We start from the raw sequence: 15,034 nt of genomic DNA, 5'->3' as shown, positions 1-15,034 counted from the left end.
GGTTTGTGGATTTTAGGCAGTAAATAGAATAATCCAGGTTAGGGCTCAGATGACATGTCTGAGTGACTTTGGTCTCGAGTAGAGGCAGGGAGTTCTTTAAGTAGATGGTGTAGTTTCTTTTGGAATTCCAAAGTGGGGTCTGAGGAAACCAGTTAGAGATTAAGAGCCAAAATAGCTGTGGATAGAGTGCAAAGAGCCACGTATTATTTTTATACATCTATCCAACAAAATAAATATATAATATGTGGCTGAATGCCCTCCCCCAGAGCCAGGCAGTCCCAGGCACCCGCAGGCTCCCTGCTCTAATTCAGTCCCCTTCCCATCCCCCAAAGTCAGCACTCTCAACTCCCCCACTCTAACCCAGCACCCCTCCCCTCTCTCAGAGCCAGGCACTCCCAGCTCCCCCACTCTTAACACAATCCCCCTTCCCACTGTCCCTGGCTCCAAGAGTCATGCAGACACATGTTGGCATGCCCCCCAGTCATGGTGTTTCCGTGAGTGGCGTGGCTGGGGCAAAGCTGGTAGGCAGACTGCCTGAGTGCCCTGCTGCCCTGTGGGACATTTTCCTCCACCCCCAGCTCAGAGGGTCATGGCAGGCTGGAGCTAAATATTTGGCAGGCCAGATTTGGGCTGTGGGCCTTATTTTGCCCATGGGCCTTATTTGCCTATCCTTGGTCTATAACATGAGTTAGATCAGCCTAACTACGGTACTGTTCATGCCCCTGAGCAATGTACTTGGATAATTGTAAATTTCCAGTGTCGATCAATATACAGTCCATTCTACACAGACTATCCCAGATATTCCAACTGTTATCTCCCAGTTGCCTCTGCCCTGAGGAACCTCCTGAGCAACTGCTTTCACCAAGGCCAGGTCTGCATTACATGACTTGAGGGTGTGAAAAATCCACATCCCAGAGTGACGTAGTTGCCTAATCTCCCAAGCAGACAGCACTGTGTCAATAGGAGAAGTTCTCCTGTTGTCATAGGAGCATCTTCACTGAAGCGCTGCAGCGCTGTACGTGAAGACAGGCCTTCACTCCAAGCTCCAGAAGCCATTGTCATCCATGTGACCAGATTGCTGCCAACCCACATGAAAATAGGATCTCTGCGCACAGCCTCCAGAGCTCAGCACTGAAATAAGGCATGTTTGAGAATACAGGTGTACCTCTTGCTGTATCACAGTAACAGCTTTGCCAAGCCGCTCCAACTAGTTGCTCCACTTTCAACACAGTTACATCTAACATAGTGAACACAGCTGAAGCAGAGGCAGGTAAATGCTGGAGTTCAAATGTGTACCACAGTGCAAACAGTGGCATATTCTTCTTCATGTCTACTCATTATGGCACCCCTGCCAGCGGGGCGCTGAACTCCTGCCTCGTGTGCTGGTGAAAATCAGTTCACATGTCACTCTTGGCACCCTTGGGGGGTGGGTTGTTGACTCCTGGCGTAAGCTCTGTGCGTGGCTTAACCAGCCACCTAAATGTGAGTTGAAAAGGCAGTCTATCTTGCCTACACTAGGAAGTTGTGCTACTGTAAGTATACCACTATTAGTATGATTTAAACAGTATAATTTTTGTGTATAGCCAAGTTTTGAGGATGTTAGCTAACTTCTAATATTACATCTTGAAATCATAGTCTGAATATCATTTGAACAGTGCCTATCACAGGTGGGACCTCTAGGCCCTACTGTAAGATAAGAAAAGGAGTTAAAATGTATAAAGGGTGAGAATAATTAAAAATTAAACGTGTTAGTTCTCTGAAAACTCATGGGGTGTGGATTATTGGCTTTAAGGATCTTTTCAAACTGGATTTGAACTCAGATCATCTCCCAGAAGAGAACCTAGGTAACCCAGAATTTTGTTTAGGAATTGTACCGCTGTTTCCACTCCTCCTTCGTATGTCTGTTAAAACACTAAAAATTCTTTCCACTTTGCCTGTGATATAGTCAGGTCAAAGAGTAATAGTTTGTTATGGCCTGGATAAATGATCAGCCTGTGGCTTTAGCTGGTTTTGGAATTGCCTGACATGTATATCAAACAATATAATAATGCTGCTGCTATGCTTCTCTTTTTTTTTTGTTTTTTGTTTTTGAATATAGGGGTACTATAACTATAACTATAACTATAACTATAACTTCTTCATCCGCACATGGAATCATTTTTAATGTCCATTTCCAGATGTTTAGGGATGAGTTTTTCAATAGTTTGGGCTCAGAATGAATATAAACTAGAATTCCAAGGATATAGGTATTTCTAACCCTGAGTTGGGTCTCAAGTGCTTCCAACTTTCCCTCCAGCAAAGAATGGCTTTTCATAAGTAATTTTCCATGTTTAGAATCTCTTCTGCAGTTTCCTTTGTTTCTTTAAATTGAGTCTCCACATGGCGTATTCTCTGCTCATTTCCCAGAAGCTGACTTTCTCCTCTGCTCAGATGGATTTTTGAAGAGTCAGTCTTTGTGTTCAGAGCCAGCATCATATCTTTTAAAGAGCGTTAAGCCCTTCTGCAACAATTTCAGAGAGACAGGCTGGCACCACTACTGTTGCTGTGCAGAACTCCATAACTTGTCTGTGTCTGGTCTCTCTTTTTTTCATCCATTTGTTCAGAGCAAAATATTTGTCCTCTGCTGTGTTGAATTGCTCTGTTGCTCCGTGTTGACACTATGCTGCACCCTATGCACTAGGAACAGAAAACAGTGATGTAATCTGGTGTTCTTTCTTGTTTGTTCTAGTACAGTTTGTGGCTTTTAAAATAATTTGCCGCAAAGTATCCCAAAAACGTGCATCTTTGCCATGATTAGCCTAATTATGGTATCAGTGGAACAAGATCTGAAATTCTAGACTTGATGGTGACAAAAAATGGTTCTGATTTTTTGTTTAATTTTTTTTTCTTGAAGTCTTTGAAGGAAAATACGCTTCATTTGACTTTTAGCATGAAAAAATCTGCCCAGAAAGATATTATTTGGTTCTGCATGGTATATGGAAACATGAGGTTTAGAACAAAATGGTACTGTAAGTCTGTAATGTGACATTCTTTGGAAAAGCAATTAAATATAGATCAGAGGTATTTTGTTTCACATTTGTTTTTGGTAATGTCCAATACAAAAGGCCTTTCAGAAGAACATGTATCTGTATTCTTTACTAGTGTGGTTAACATTAGTTCTTTGGTTGACAAAGTCACATCAGCAATGTTATAGAAGGGTTTGTGAAGACTACCGGGCTGTTCTACCTGCAGAGGGTCACACATCCCCAGTGTCAGTTCTTCAGATGTGATAAAATATGAACAAAGAAGCGTGATAAAAAAAATAGTTTTAAGCTATTTTCCCCTTCTACCTAATGACTAGAAAAAATGTTCCTATAGAGGTGGTAAAAGCAGACTGAAAACATTTGAAAAGCAGGAGTTCTGCAGAGCCAAATACCATTTGTCTATCAGATGGATAATCAGATACAGGATTATTTTTCTGAATGTTTCTTTGCTTGGAAAAGCATCTGTCGGGAAATATTCACAAAGTTAGCTTTGCTTTGAAGTTCTCTTAGTCAGATCCAGACTTCTATGGCTGTCAAAATCTTCTGAATATGAGGGTCTTAAACTCTTCTGTTGCTGTAGAGCAATGGGCACCTTCAATATTCAAAACAGCATGCTGAAATAATACTCGTACCTTTTCAGAGAAAATACTGTGTTCATGCTGTTCTTTTGATTTTTTGATTTTTTAATTTATTTTTTCCAAGACTTTTTTCTTGAAATAATTTTGGGCTACATTGCCTATTTTGTTTTAGGTCTGCTTTAATTTTTTGAGAAAAGGAAAAAAAATCATTACTTGCAGAAAGAATTGTACCAGACACTGAAAATGGTAATCTTAGTTGTGCCTATTCTAAAATGCACCATCAAAAATATTAATGGTGTTTGTCTGGTTTTACTTACAATGCCCTACTCAGGCCCTGCTCTCATGTGAGCCTCCACAGTCACAGTCAACACTGCAAATGACAATCTTAAATGGAGTTATGAAGGGCGCGATCCATAGTCTACGCAGACTGAAGGATGCCTTGCCCTATTCAGTGACATTACTTCTGAACTTCATCTGTGCTTGCAAAATGGCCAAAGAGCTTTTTTCCAACCCCGCACACACCTGTTATGGCTTTGTCCTTCTTGCTGCATTTTGACTAGTCTTAAGTCATGTCTATACTATGGGCACAAAAGCAGTACAGCTGTAGCTACATTGTTGTAATGTCCTTGAGCAGACACTTTCCAAAACCACGGAGGGTTTTCCTCCTCCCATCCCCATTAGGATAGGCAATTCACTTCCTTAAGTTGTGGTAACTAGCTTAATTGAAGATTTCTTTCATTACCACACACACCAGGTGTTGATTGGCTTAACTGTGGTGTTATTGGTGTGATTTTTTTCACACTTGTGAGAGCTGTAACTTAACTATCAGCCCAACTTTTAAGAGATAATTGAGTGTCATTAAAATGAGTACTTCCCAGTAAAGGATTGTTTTTACTTAATTGTATCTAAAATTCATAGATAGAGTTGGGAAGAATGTGCATATATATGCCTTTGTAAGATTTAGTTCTTACTGAGGATGTGGTTTTATGCCTTAAAAGATCATCCTTGGACAAAGATTAAAACTTCCGATTGCTTGTCCTTTTTCATTTTTCTTCTAAAGTGTGCAGAGAAGTAAAGCTATTCTAATGTAATGACCACTTACATTTTATAAAAGGAAATTGTCCACTGGTACGTGAAAACAAACAGTGTTAACCGCTTGACAGATGAAGGACCTCTGCCATGTTCATTTTTGGGTAGCGTGTATGAGATCAATAATGTTGCCCATTTTCTACCTGAGCAGCATGGGAAAATTTGCAAACTTGGAGATGATCTTCTAGTCAGATTAGAAACTGATGGAGTCTGGTATTTTCTTTGATGAAGTCTTGTTTCTTTGCAAGGAATATACAAAGTCCTGTGTTTCTGAAGACAGAAAATGCAAAGAACTAAAGGAGCAGTTTCTCAGGCTTATTTCTACGCTAGGCAGTCAACTGCAGATACACAATTCTACCTACAGCAGTTGTATAGCTAGAACTGACGTATCTATGCTCAGCTTACTTGGCTGTCCCTATGGAAGAAGAAACTCTCCCATTGACCTCCCTTACTCCTCACGTCTCGCAAGGAGTAAAGGGGTTGACTGCAACCCTGAGATTGATTTCACGCATCTCTACCAGACACACAAAATTGAACCCTGGAAGATCGACCTTGAGTTGGTCAATCTTCTCGGCTAGTGTAAACATGGCTAGTGTAAACAAAGCTTTAGTTAACACTAGACCCAAAAGTGTACACTCAAGCTTTTTACTATTGGGAGTGGAAAAGAAAACCTTTTGTTGCTGTCATCTGCATCTACACTACAGGGTTACAGTGCCTAGCTGGGACACTGTAGTATAGATATGGCTACAGTTTGACTTACAGGACCGTGAGCATTTACATCTGTGCTTTAACTTACCCATCTGTAAGAGGAAAGTAATGTCTGCCTCAGTGACACTATTGTGCAGATTTATTTATTTGGACTTTCTGTAGCATCTTAACTCTTAGGTTGTAGTTCCTTGGTAAAGGAGCTATCTTTTTCTTTCATATTTGCACAGTGCCTGGAACATTGTGGCCCAAGTCCATGGCTAGGGCTTGTAGGTACTAGAGGTACAATGCAAACAATACAGAATAGGGTCTTAACACTCCAAATATAAATGTAAAAAATCAACCGATGGGGCTGTGAGTGCAAGTGAAAACAACTGGAACAGAGAGGGGGTTAAAATAGCAAAGAAGATACCTTGGGTGGCCAAACTGTTTTCCTTTTCCTACAGGTAGAAGCCCAGCAGGTTTCCACTTCAAGCTCTTTGAAACAGTAAATTCAGTGTTTTCTTCTTTCTTCCCCTACTCCCACTTGGGTTCAGCTACTTTGCAGTGTCTTTTTGATGTCAATTCTAAACTGAGTTCTCCTTATGAAGTTACATTTTCATGGAGCAGAGCTGCCAATAGCTTGAAACAAATAGCTGTTTTGAAGCTTTGTACAGGAAATTGATCTGGCTTTGCCATTATGAATGATTTGAAATCTCCAGAAAACATACTAAGTATTTCAGCAAAAATATATTGTATGTTTCACCTTTGGAGTGTTATCAGAAGATCGACTGAACTGATCATTAACTTTGAATAAAAATCAATGGCACAGGTGAGGAGGTGAAACCTGGATTTTATTACAAGTAAAAGCGTTAAACTCATTTAAGTTTGCTTAGCTCTCTTCCTTCAGATATTTTATTCTAGGTGGGTGTTGCTGCCTTACAAGAGAGAGTCTTTTCTTCTTCCAAGTTCTGGTTTTTTTTCAGAAATTTCCCTTAATTTTTTTATTTTAATGTCAAAGTACCACCAAATTAGCTACTTTTGTTACGTTACAGCAGGTCTGCAGGGGAATAAACATGTATACTAGGCTTAACCAATTAAATGCATGCCTATCATTCATTGTTTATCCCTTCTTTTTGGTGGTGAAACTGAGCGATTGGGCAGCAAAATGTCAAATTAAATTTAATGTGGGTAAGTGTAAGGTAATGCACATTGGGAAAAATAACCCTAATTATACATATAATATGATGGGGGCAAATTGAGCTACAACAGATCAGGAAAGGGATCTTGGAATTATAGTGGATAGTTCTCTGAAAATATCCATACAGTGTGCAGCGGCAGTCAGTAAAGCAAATAGGGTGTTAGGAATAATGAAAACAGGGATACAAAATAAGACAAAGAATATCTTACTTCCCCTATATAAAACTATGGTACACCCACATCTTGAGTACTGTGTGCAGATGTGGTCTCCTCACCTCAAAAAAAGATATATTGGCATTAGAAAAGGTTCAGAAAAGGGTAACTAAAATGATTAAGGGTTTGGAACGGGTCCCATATGAGGAGAGGCTAGAGAGACTGGGACTTTTCAGTCTAGAAAAGAAGAGACTGAGGGGCGATATGATAGAGGTATATAAAATCATGAATGGTGTGGAGAAAGTGAATACAGAAAAGTTATTTACTTGTTCCCATAATATAAGAACTAGAGGACACCAAATGAAATTAATGGGTAGCAGGTTCAAAACTAATACACACAGCGCACAGTCAACCTGTGGAACTCCTTACCAGAGGACGCTGTGAAGGCCAGGACTCTAACAGAGTTTAAAAAAGAGCTCAATAAATATTTGGAGGTTAGGTCCATAGATGGCTATTAGCGAGGGGTAAGGTATGGTGCTTAGCCTTTTGTCGAAGGTGGGAGATGGATGGCAGGAGACAAATCGCTTGATCATTGTCTTCAGTTCACCTCCTCTGGGGCACCAGGCATTGGCTACTGTCGGCAGACAGGATACTGGGCTAGATGGACCTTTGGTCTGACCCAGTATGGCCATTCTTATGTTCTTACGTTATTTTAACTGTATTTGGGGTGAGAGAGTGTGATGGTGCTTTTGTAAATCTTTTTGCATTTAATCAATTTCTCAAATATGTTACTTCTAGGTTTACAGACAAGATTGTGAAACCTTTGGCATGGTAGTGAAGATGCTGATTGATAAAGATCCTTCACTGGAAAAATCCATACAGTTTGCCTTGAGACAAAATTTGCATGAGATAGGTGAGCGATGCATTGAAGAACTTAAACATTTCATTGCTGAATATGATGCTGCCAATCAAGAGTTAGCAGAGTCCTTTAAAGAAGGAGCATATTGAGAAGAAAAACGATGCTTTTAGATTTTCCATATTGTATATGCCGTTAATATATAAATATGTTTTTGTGGAGAAGAGGAATACTTGTTGGAGATTTGAACCCAAGGTGCATAGACCTTGATAGTAGCTAAAGTGACTGTAGATTGCTCACTGTGGTCTCCAGGTCATTTAATTGTGTTCTTCTAATGTGTATTTGTTGTGTGACATTTATTCCTTTGAAAAGGATACATGTTTCAATAATTATGTAAAGTGACAAACTATTTTTGAAAATCTTTACACAATTATCTAGAAAAAAGTTTGTTTGATGTATGTATACTTTTGTTTCAATGTTTAGAAGTGTAAGCAAGCACTGTATTTTTATTAAAATAACAAGAAGCAGTTCTTCATTCCTCAGCTTATATTCAGAACCATGGATATTCTCTTGTTCATACATGCTATAGAAAATATTTCAAGATTGTTCATGACTTTTGTCGTTTATTTTTGGCATATGGTTTTAAAGTTCAGGTCCATTCTGAAAAATGACATCTGGGGATTCCTTATTTGACAGAGTAACTGCCAGAACAATTTGTTCACTTGACAAGGGAAGTGATTGCTTTTCTAATTTTAGCCCTGCAAAATGCCACTTGATATCCTAAAGAGAAGCTGGGTTGTTTTCTTCTCATGTATCATCAGTATTAAACTGGTTTGGTAGGCTGATTTCGGCTCTCAGTTACATACGCTCAGTGGAGAACAGAATTTTCTCTGTGGTTCAAACTTAGTTAATGCTTCCGTTTGTTATTTAAGCAGTACAGAGCTAACTAGAATTTTTTTTATTAAAACGGGAAAAAAAAATTGTGACTGAAGAGAGGCAGGTCTACTGAGCAGCAGAGTGCTGGTTGTGACATAAGTAAAAATTCTGAAAAGTGATATAAAATCAGCTTGTTGTACCTCGTTAAATTTAAGCATCTGCATCTTCACTTTTAAAGAGAAATCCGTATGAGAAATATTCCACCTTAGACAGTTAACAACATTTCTAAGACATATTACACAGGAATTAGTAGTGCAGAGTTAAGCCTCTTATGTCTGTGTGTATTATATAGCATTTGAAATTAAATTAAAAGAGCTAACGGCTCTAAAACAGACTGCTTCTCTGACACGAGGGCCGTTCCACCTAACCAAAATACTGTGAGCTCTGTCCTGCAGACAGTCACGTGTAGTCTCATTAATTTCATTGGGACTACTGAGCATGGGGCACAAGCCCTACTTTGTGCTAGTGCAGCCTTTTTGCAGTGGGTGGCTTGCACCAGTTGCAACTAAAGGAGTGTCACTTTCGCCAAAACAAATGTACATAGGTATTGATCGTATTAAGAGGGAATACGGTCCGTTTCTGTGACATGAAAGTACCAATGATTGAACATAAGTAGTTGGGAAGGGGGAAGATAACAGCCAGTTTTAAATTAAAATAACCAGGATGCATTGACTTTCTTGGGCATGCCTGTTCCTGAGGAATCCCCCCTCAGCAAGTTACCTGTCGGTAAGGGGTGCTCCCTAAGTTACCTGAGGGCTTGTGTAGTAAGCTCATTTCAGTGGGTAATTCTTAGAGGCACCTCAGGAGCAGTGTCCTTCCCTACTCCCACCCTATTTTGATCAGGAGGACAAGCATCATTATACCCCCATTTCTGATGGGGGGATATTTCATCTGCTTACCCTTTGGGGAGATTTTTTCTGACCTGTATGTATTTGGGAAGCTGTTCAGAAGCTCCTAAGTGGTACAACATAGCCTGGCCCCCAGTAATTTTATCCATATAGACAAACTGCTTGGCCTTTAAGTCTGTAAGACCACATCCTTAACCAAAAATCAGCTTTGGTTTGCTGGGTTACATCATTTTAAGCTCTGGATGCACCTATTATGCAGAAGTGTTCAGCCATTTTATACGTATTGTTGAACCAGGCCCTTCTCCACATCTGTCTCTGAGTGAGCATACACTACAACGGTAAAGTTTCTGAAACTAGTTCAAAGCCTATTACACCCTCTTTAGAGATCCCTGTTCAGACAGCTCAAGACAAAGGACATAATTTGCTGGACATTTCTACCAGAACAGCTTTTCTTACCTATAAATCAGAGCTGGTTAGAGCAAACCCTGCTCTTATGGTAGATGTCAGCATGTATATCACCCGCTACTAAGAAAGCAGAAAATAGGCAGTAAGTCCTTTGAACAAGCTTCTACTATGTCTATGCACATCCATCTCTTAGCTCCTCAGTAGTGATGATAACACACAAGAGAAATTGACACATTAGTCATTTAATACTATTTCAGATGAGGTGCTGGAGCCAAAAAAATTTGCCTTTTTAAGAAAGAAGTCAGGTAGCTTTCAACTCTGCATAACATGATAAAAGGGTCTATAATTTTGCCGATTATCTTAGTTGGAGCAAAGTCGTGTTAATAAAGATGTAACTTCCTCTGAAATCTGACAAAGCTCATCTGTGAATTGTCAGTTAATAGATAAAACCTTACACGACTCCATTGATGCTTGTGCAAATTCAGTGGAACTGACTGGGGACAAGTACTATGCAGTGCGCATGATGGTTCTGGAGATTCAAACTGTGGAAACTAGGAAAAATACACACACCCCTTTGAAGGGAATTGTCTGGTTCACTTCTACATATGCTGAAAGGCACTCATAGAACATTACTGTGATTAGGCCTCTACATTTCCAGTGCAAAAAAGAAAGACCAGGAGGATGATATCTTATTGGACCAAACGTTGATGGAAGTTTGGAAGTTGGTATAATAAAAGATCTCACCCACCTTGTGTCTTTCATAAGCTGTGAATAACATTGTTTTGGTTAACTATGCAAAATACAAAAAAATCCATTTAATTGTCCTTATCTGAGGACAATGCAGATTTTTAAAAAAACACACTCATGGAACACCCTTATCAAAATCAACTTGGACTGCTGCTAAGTCTGGCTTTAAGAAATTGTCTGTGTTTCTAGAGGACTGTTAACCAACATTGAAGAGTCTGTTTTCTGCTTTAGCTCTTTTGGGGACAATTTGCATAATTTCTAGGAAGCAGTGGAGTAGTGTCACCAGCAGCGGATAGGTACACGAACTAATTCATAAAGTTATTCTGTTCAGTTCCAAGACATTGCCAACTTGCATTTTCAGGACACACTCATAAGACTCCTTCACGCACGATGTTGAGCATCTATTAGCTATTGGTGCTAGGCAGAAGGCTCCCTCCCCAATATCAGAGAAAGGGTTCTGTTCCCTATATAAATTTGGAGTCTGGTATCCAGTATTAGACCTGAGGGTTTAAATGTGTTAGCCAGTTCAGATTTCAAATGGTAACCCGGTCCTACAAGCGTCGTCCTCTAGATCCTCCTTTAAGCTATTTCTCCCCTACAGCAACTTCAAAGTGTTAAACTTCGAAGTGCTGGCTCACATGTAGCCGCAGGTAACCTGCTATTACTTCAGAGCGCCAGCGGCAACTTCCAAGTCCCTTTACTCCTCAAAATTTTGCCCAGGCACTTTGATGTACTGGCAGGTTAGCTGTGGCTACATGTGAGCCAGCACTTCTAAGTTAAACACTTCAGAATTGCCCCGGGGGAGAATTAGCTTAATGACGTGCTGTATATGCACTGCAGCACTTAATTAATAATCTCCGGACACCTTATTTACCATGCTCCCTTCGCAGTAGGGAGATAGTGTAGACACAGCCCTGGAGGAATTCTGTGCCATAAAATTAAATCCAACATACTGTACACTATTTTAGAATTCTGCATGTTCCATTTGACAAAACACATCATGCCAGTTTCAGTTATTTTGGTAATATATAGCAAAATACTTATGTGTAATTATGTAAAAAGCTTTCCCTCAGGAGTGGAGAGTTAAAGAAACATGTAACAATCCAATTGTTGTTGCTCTTTCCCTTCTAGAGCCCCCCTGGGGTTGAGGAGGGATAGGTACCCATACTTCCCCTCAAAACCAAACCACCAGGTATGCTAGCCCACACACCTGCACCCTAAAGCTCAGCTGCAGGGTCCCTCCCCTGCACCCCACCTCAGTTCAAACCCCATCTCAGTTTGTACCTTGCCAGAGCCTAGAGCTCCAGAAGGAGAAGCAGCTTGAAGCTGGGTCATGGGCTTGCATTGCGTTTCCTATGTGATGCCTCCTTCCTTTAGGACAAGCTGGGAATTGCGGCTGCCTGGAACCCTCCGATTACCTATCCCTCCCCAATGATGTCTCTTGTTGTGAGCTGGAGGTGAAAAAGGAAATTCTGCACAGAACATTTATTTCTGTGCAAATGTCATTGTGCAGTGACACAGAATTTCCCCAGAAGTACTATACAAGAGCATAGTGATACTGCACTAAGTAAAATTGTTTTGTCATATTAGGGTTATGCTATCTTCATCATGACTGCGGAGATTTAAAAATGTGCTTTTCCATTTTATGTAGCATGAGAAGGCCTAAATACAGTCCCACTCCTAAAAGGACAAACAGATTTTACACAGAGGTCTGCTTTTACAAAGCATTTATCCTCTGGAACAGAGCTGAAAGTCTCTGTTTTAACTGCAAAATTTTAAGACATATACAACAGTCCAGCCAGTGAACTACTAATGCTTGGGAAATTACAACAGCCAAGTTGCCCTTATAACATTTTCAAACCAACTAGCAAAAAGTCTCAATTAGCCTTTGAATAGAATGTATTATGGTATGATAGCATCAGTCATTTCCCAACAGTGGCTGGTGCCTGATGTGAGAGAACATGGCAATTACTGTGTGTGTACTCATCATCCAGTCCTAGGTTCTGGCTGTCAGAGGTTTAGGGACATCTAAATCAGGGTTGTGCAAAGTGTGGCAGAGGAGGGTGATTCCTGGGAGTGGGGGGGAAGGCTTTGAAAGTTTGTAATGGGCAGTGGATCATGATGGGCTGCTGGGTCTCAGGCTCATCGAGCTCATTAAAAATATTGAAATGTGTTACTGGTTTATGTATGTGCATTTAGTTTCTTACATGTGCCAGAAGGGTTTTTTTTTTTTCATATGAAAATAACCAAAATTTCCATCCATTTGGATTACTTTAGACAGGTGCCCATTGGGGGGGAGGGGGGAATGACAATGAATTGCAGAGACAAAGTGGGGCCCATTGTTTAAAAAAAAAAAAATTTGCTCACATAGACAATGGGGATGCAGCTGGTCATCTTGAGTGTTAGTCATTGACCTATCCTTCATGAGTTTACCCAATTCTTTTTTGAACCCAGTTAAAGTTTTGGCCTTCACATAGGTTGGCAGCAAGTTTTACATGTTGGTTAGGGTGCCCAGTACTTAACTTTTGTTTTAAACCTGCTGCCTATCAATTTAATTGGATGAGCCTTTGTTGTTATTTTGGACAGGGGTAAATAATTCCTTATTCACTTTTTCCACACCCTTCATGATTTTTATTGCCCACTGTTCTCTTGCAGGAGCATCACTTTTCCAAGATGAGTAGTGCATCTTTTTAATGTCTTCTCTGTCTGAAACAGGCATCTATATGTCAAGGCATTTTACTTGGCCTTTTCTGTGCCTTTTCCAGTTGCAGGCAAGGTGACCAGAACTGCACACAGTATTCAAAGTATGGGAATACCATGAATTTATACAGTGGCTTTATGGTATTTTTGCCTTACCTATCTAGCCTTTCCTAATTATTTTTGACTTTTGTTAGCTTTTTTTGACTTCTGCCTATTTGTATGTGTTTTCAGAGTACCATTCACGACTCCCTCTCGAGTGATAACAACTAATTTGGACTCCATTTGGTACATGTAATTGGGATTGTTTTCTAATATGCATTAGTTTATACTTCAATATTTCATTTCATCTGCTCATTAGTCATCTAGTGGCTGGGTTTATAACTGTTTGCAGTTAGCTTTGGACTTGGCTGTCATGACTAATTAACAGCATAGATCCTTTGAGGACTTTCCTACTTATCACATTCTGCTGTGAATACTGACAATTTACCCTTACTCTTTTGTCTTGTCTTTTAATCACTTACTGATCTATGGGAGGACCTTACCTCTCATTCCATAGGTACTTACTGTCTCTAAGAGCCTTTGGCAGTGGACCTTGTCAAAAGCTTTTAGAAAGTCCCAGTTCATTGTATCACCCTTTTATACACTCTTCTTGACATCCTCAGAGAATTCTAATAGATTGAGGCTTGATTTCCCTTTATGGAAGTGCTTCATGGTAGTTTCTATAAATTTGTTAGTACTGATCTTACAGGCCAGCACTTATCAGTGCAATCCTCCCTGGTCTGGTACCTTTGGGACCTAATCAATCTCAAAAGAGGGAAGTGGCCAGAGCAGGGTCGGTCCTTCACCACCACCCACCTTCCGCATGCCCAACCACCGCCCTTCTTCCATGCTATCTCCAATTCTGGACCCAGTTGGCCCCACCTTGCCTCCAGCAGGGCTGGGCCTGCTGGACATTGGCCCCCTACCACCAGCCCTAGCCCAGCTGCGACTGACCCCTGTCTCAGCCAAGTCGCTAGAGGGTGGTCCTCCTGGCCTCTCTGTTCCAGGAACATCCATGGTCCAGCTGGAACAGCATGCCATGGTTTTGGGAGGTACAACCTGTATGCTATACTCTTAATATTAAAGCATGGAATTTCTCCACACAAATATTCCATAATACAGTTGGCAGCATTTAAGATTTTTACTATGTTTTTCCACATATAGTGCCACTTCCCCATCAGTGTGATCTACTCTTATTCACGTGCACTGTATAGCTCTGTTAGTGTCATCTTGTTTCAGTTTGCAAAAGATATACATCAACAAGGTTCACTGCTTAGCTCAGTCGTTCCCAATCTTTTCCAGAGGGGGACCCATTTTGACAATCCCAGAAGACTTGGTGACCCACGGCAATTTAAAAATAGTGCTGGGGGGGTGGGAAGAGGCGGCAGGGCTGTAACTAACTAACTTTGTGCCTGAGGCAAGAATATAAAATTGCACCCCCCATGTTTATATATTCATAGTAGTTATATAATAGAAAAATGGAAGATAATACTACTTTTACTATAGTTTATTTTATTACTATAGTTGATCTGAATTGTGGTGAGGGAAACAACCTTCAGTCCCAAATTACTCCCCCCCCCCACCAAGCTTAAACCCCACAGTCAGAGATTGGAGGGGTGGGGAGGGAGGTCACACTCAAGGGCTAGGGGGGTTGGGGACCTGAGGGCCACACTCAGGGACTGGGGGGAGCCACATGCAAGGGCTGGGGGCATTCAAAGTGTGGGGGCTGGGAGGGTCACACAGAGGCTGGTGGGGGTTCACACTGGGGTTAGGCAG

At 40.7% G+C, this 15,034-nt stretch overlaps 1 protein-coding gene across 5 annotated transcripts in view; it reads left to right on the top strand.

The window, feature by feature from the left end:
• Positions 1 to 11,137, top strand: part of PPHLN1 (periphilin 1) — a 135,160-nt gene extending 124,023 nt beyond the window's left edge. For all 5 annotated transcript variants that reach the window (XM_075014513.1, XM_075014504.1, XM_075014485.1 and 2 more), the window contains one exon: positions 7,526 to 11,137. In XM_075014513.1, the coding sequence (XP_074870614.1) occupies positions 7,526 to 7,735 (210 nt within the window). In that variant the 3' untranslated portion in view covers positions 7,736 to 11,137. The remainder of the gene's footprint in view (positions 1 to 7,525) is intronic.
• The last annotated feature ends 3,897 nt before the right edge of the window (positions 11,138 to 15,034 follow it).

Source organism: Carettochelys insculpta, chromosome 1 (genome assembly GCF_033958435.1).
Source record: "Carettochelys insculpta isolate YL-2023 chromosome 1, ASM3395843v1, whole genome shotgun sequence".
Classification (NCBI taxonomy): domain Eukaryota; kingdom Metazoa; phylum Chordata; order Testudines; family Carettochelyidae; genus Carettochelys; species Carettochelys insculpta.
The sequence above is the reverse complement of the archived record's forward strand: the minus strand, read 5'-3'. Positions and strand labels throughout refer to the sequence as shown.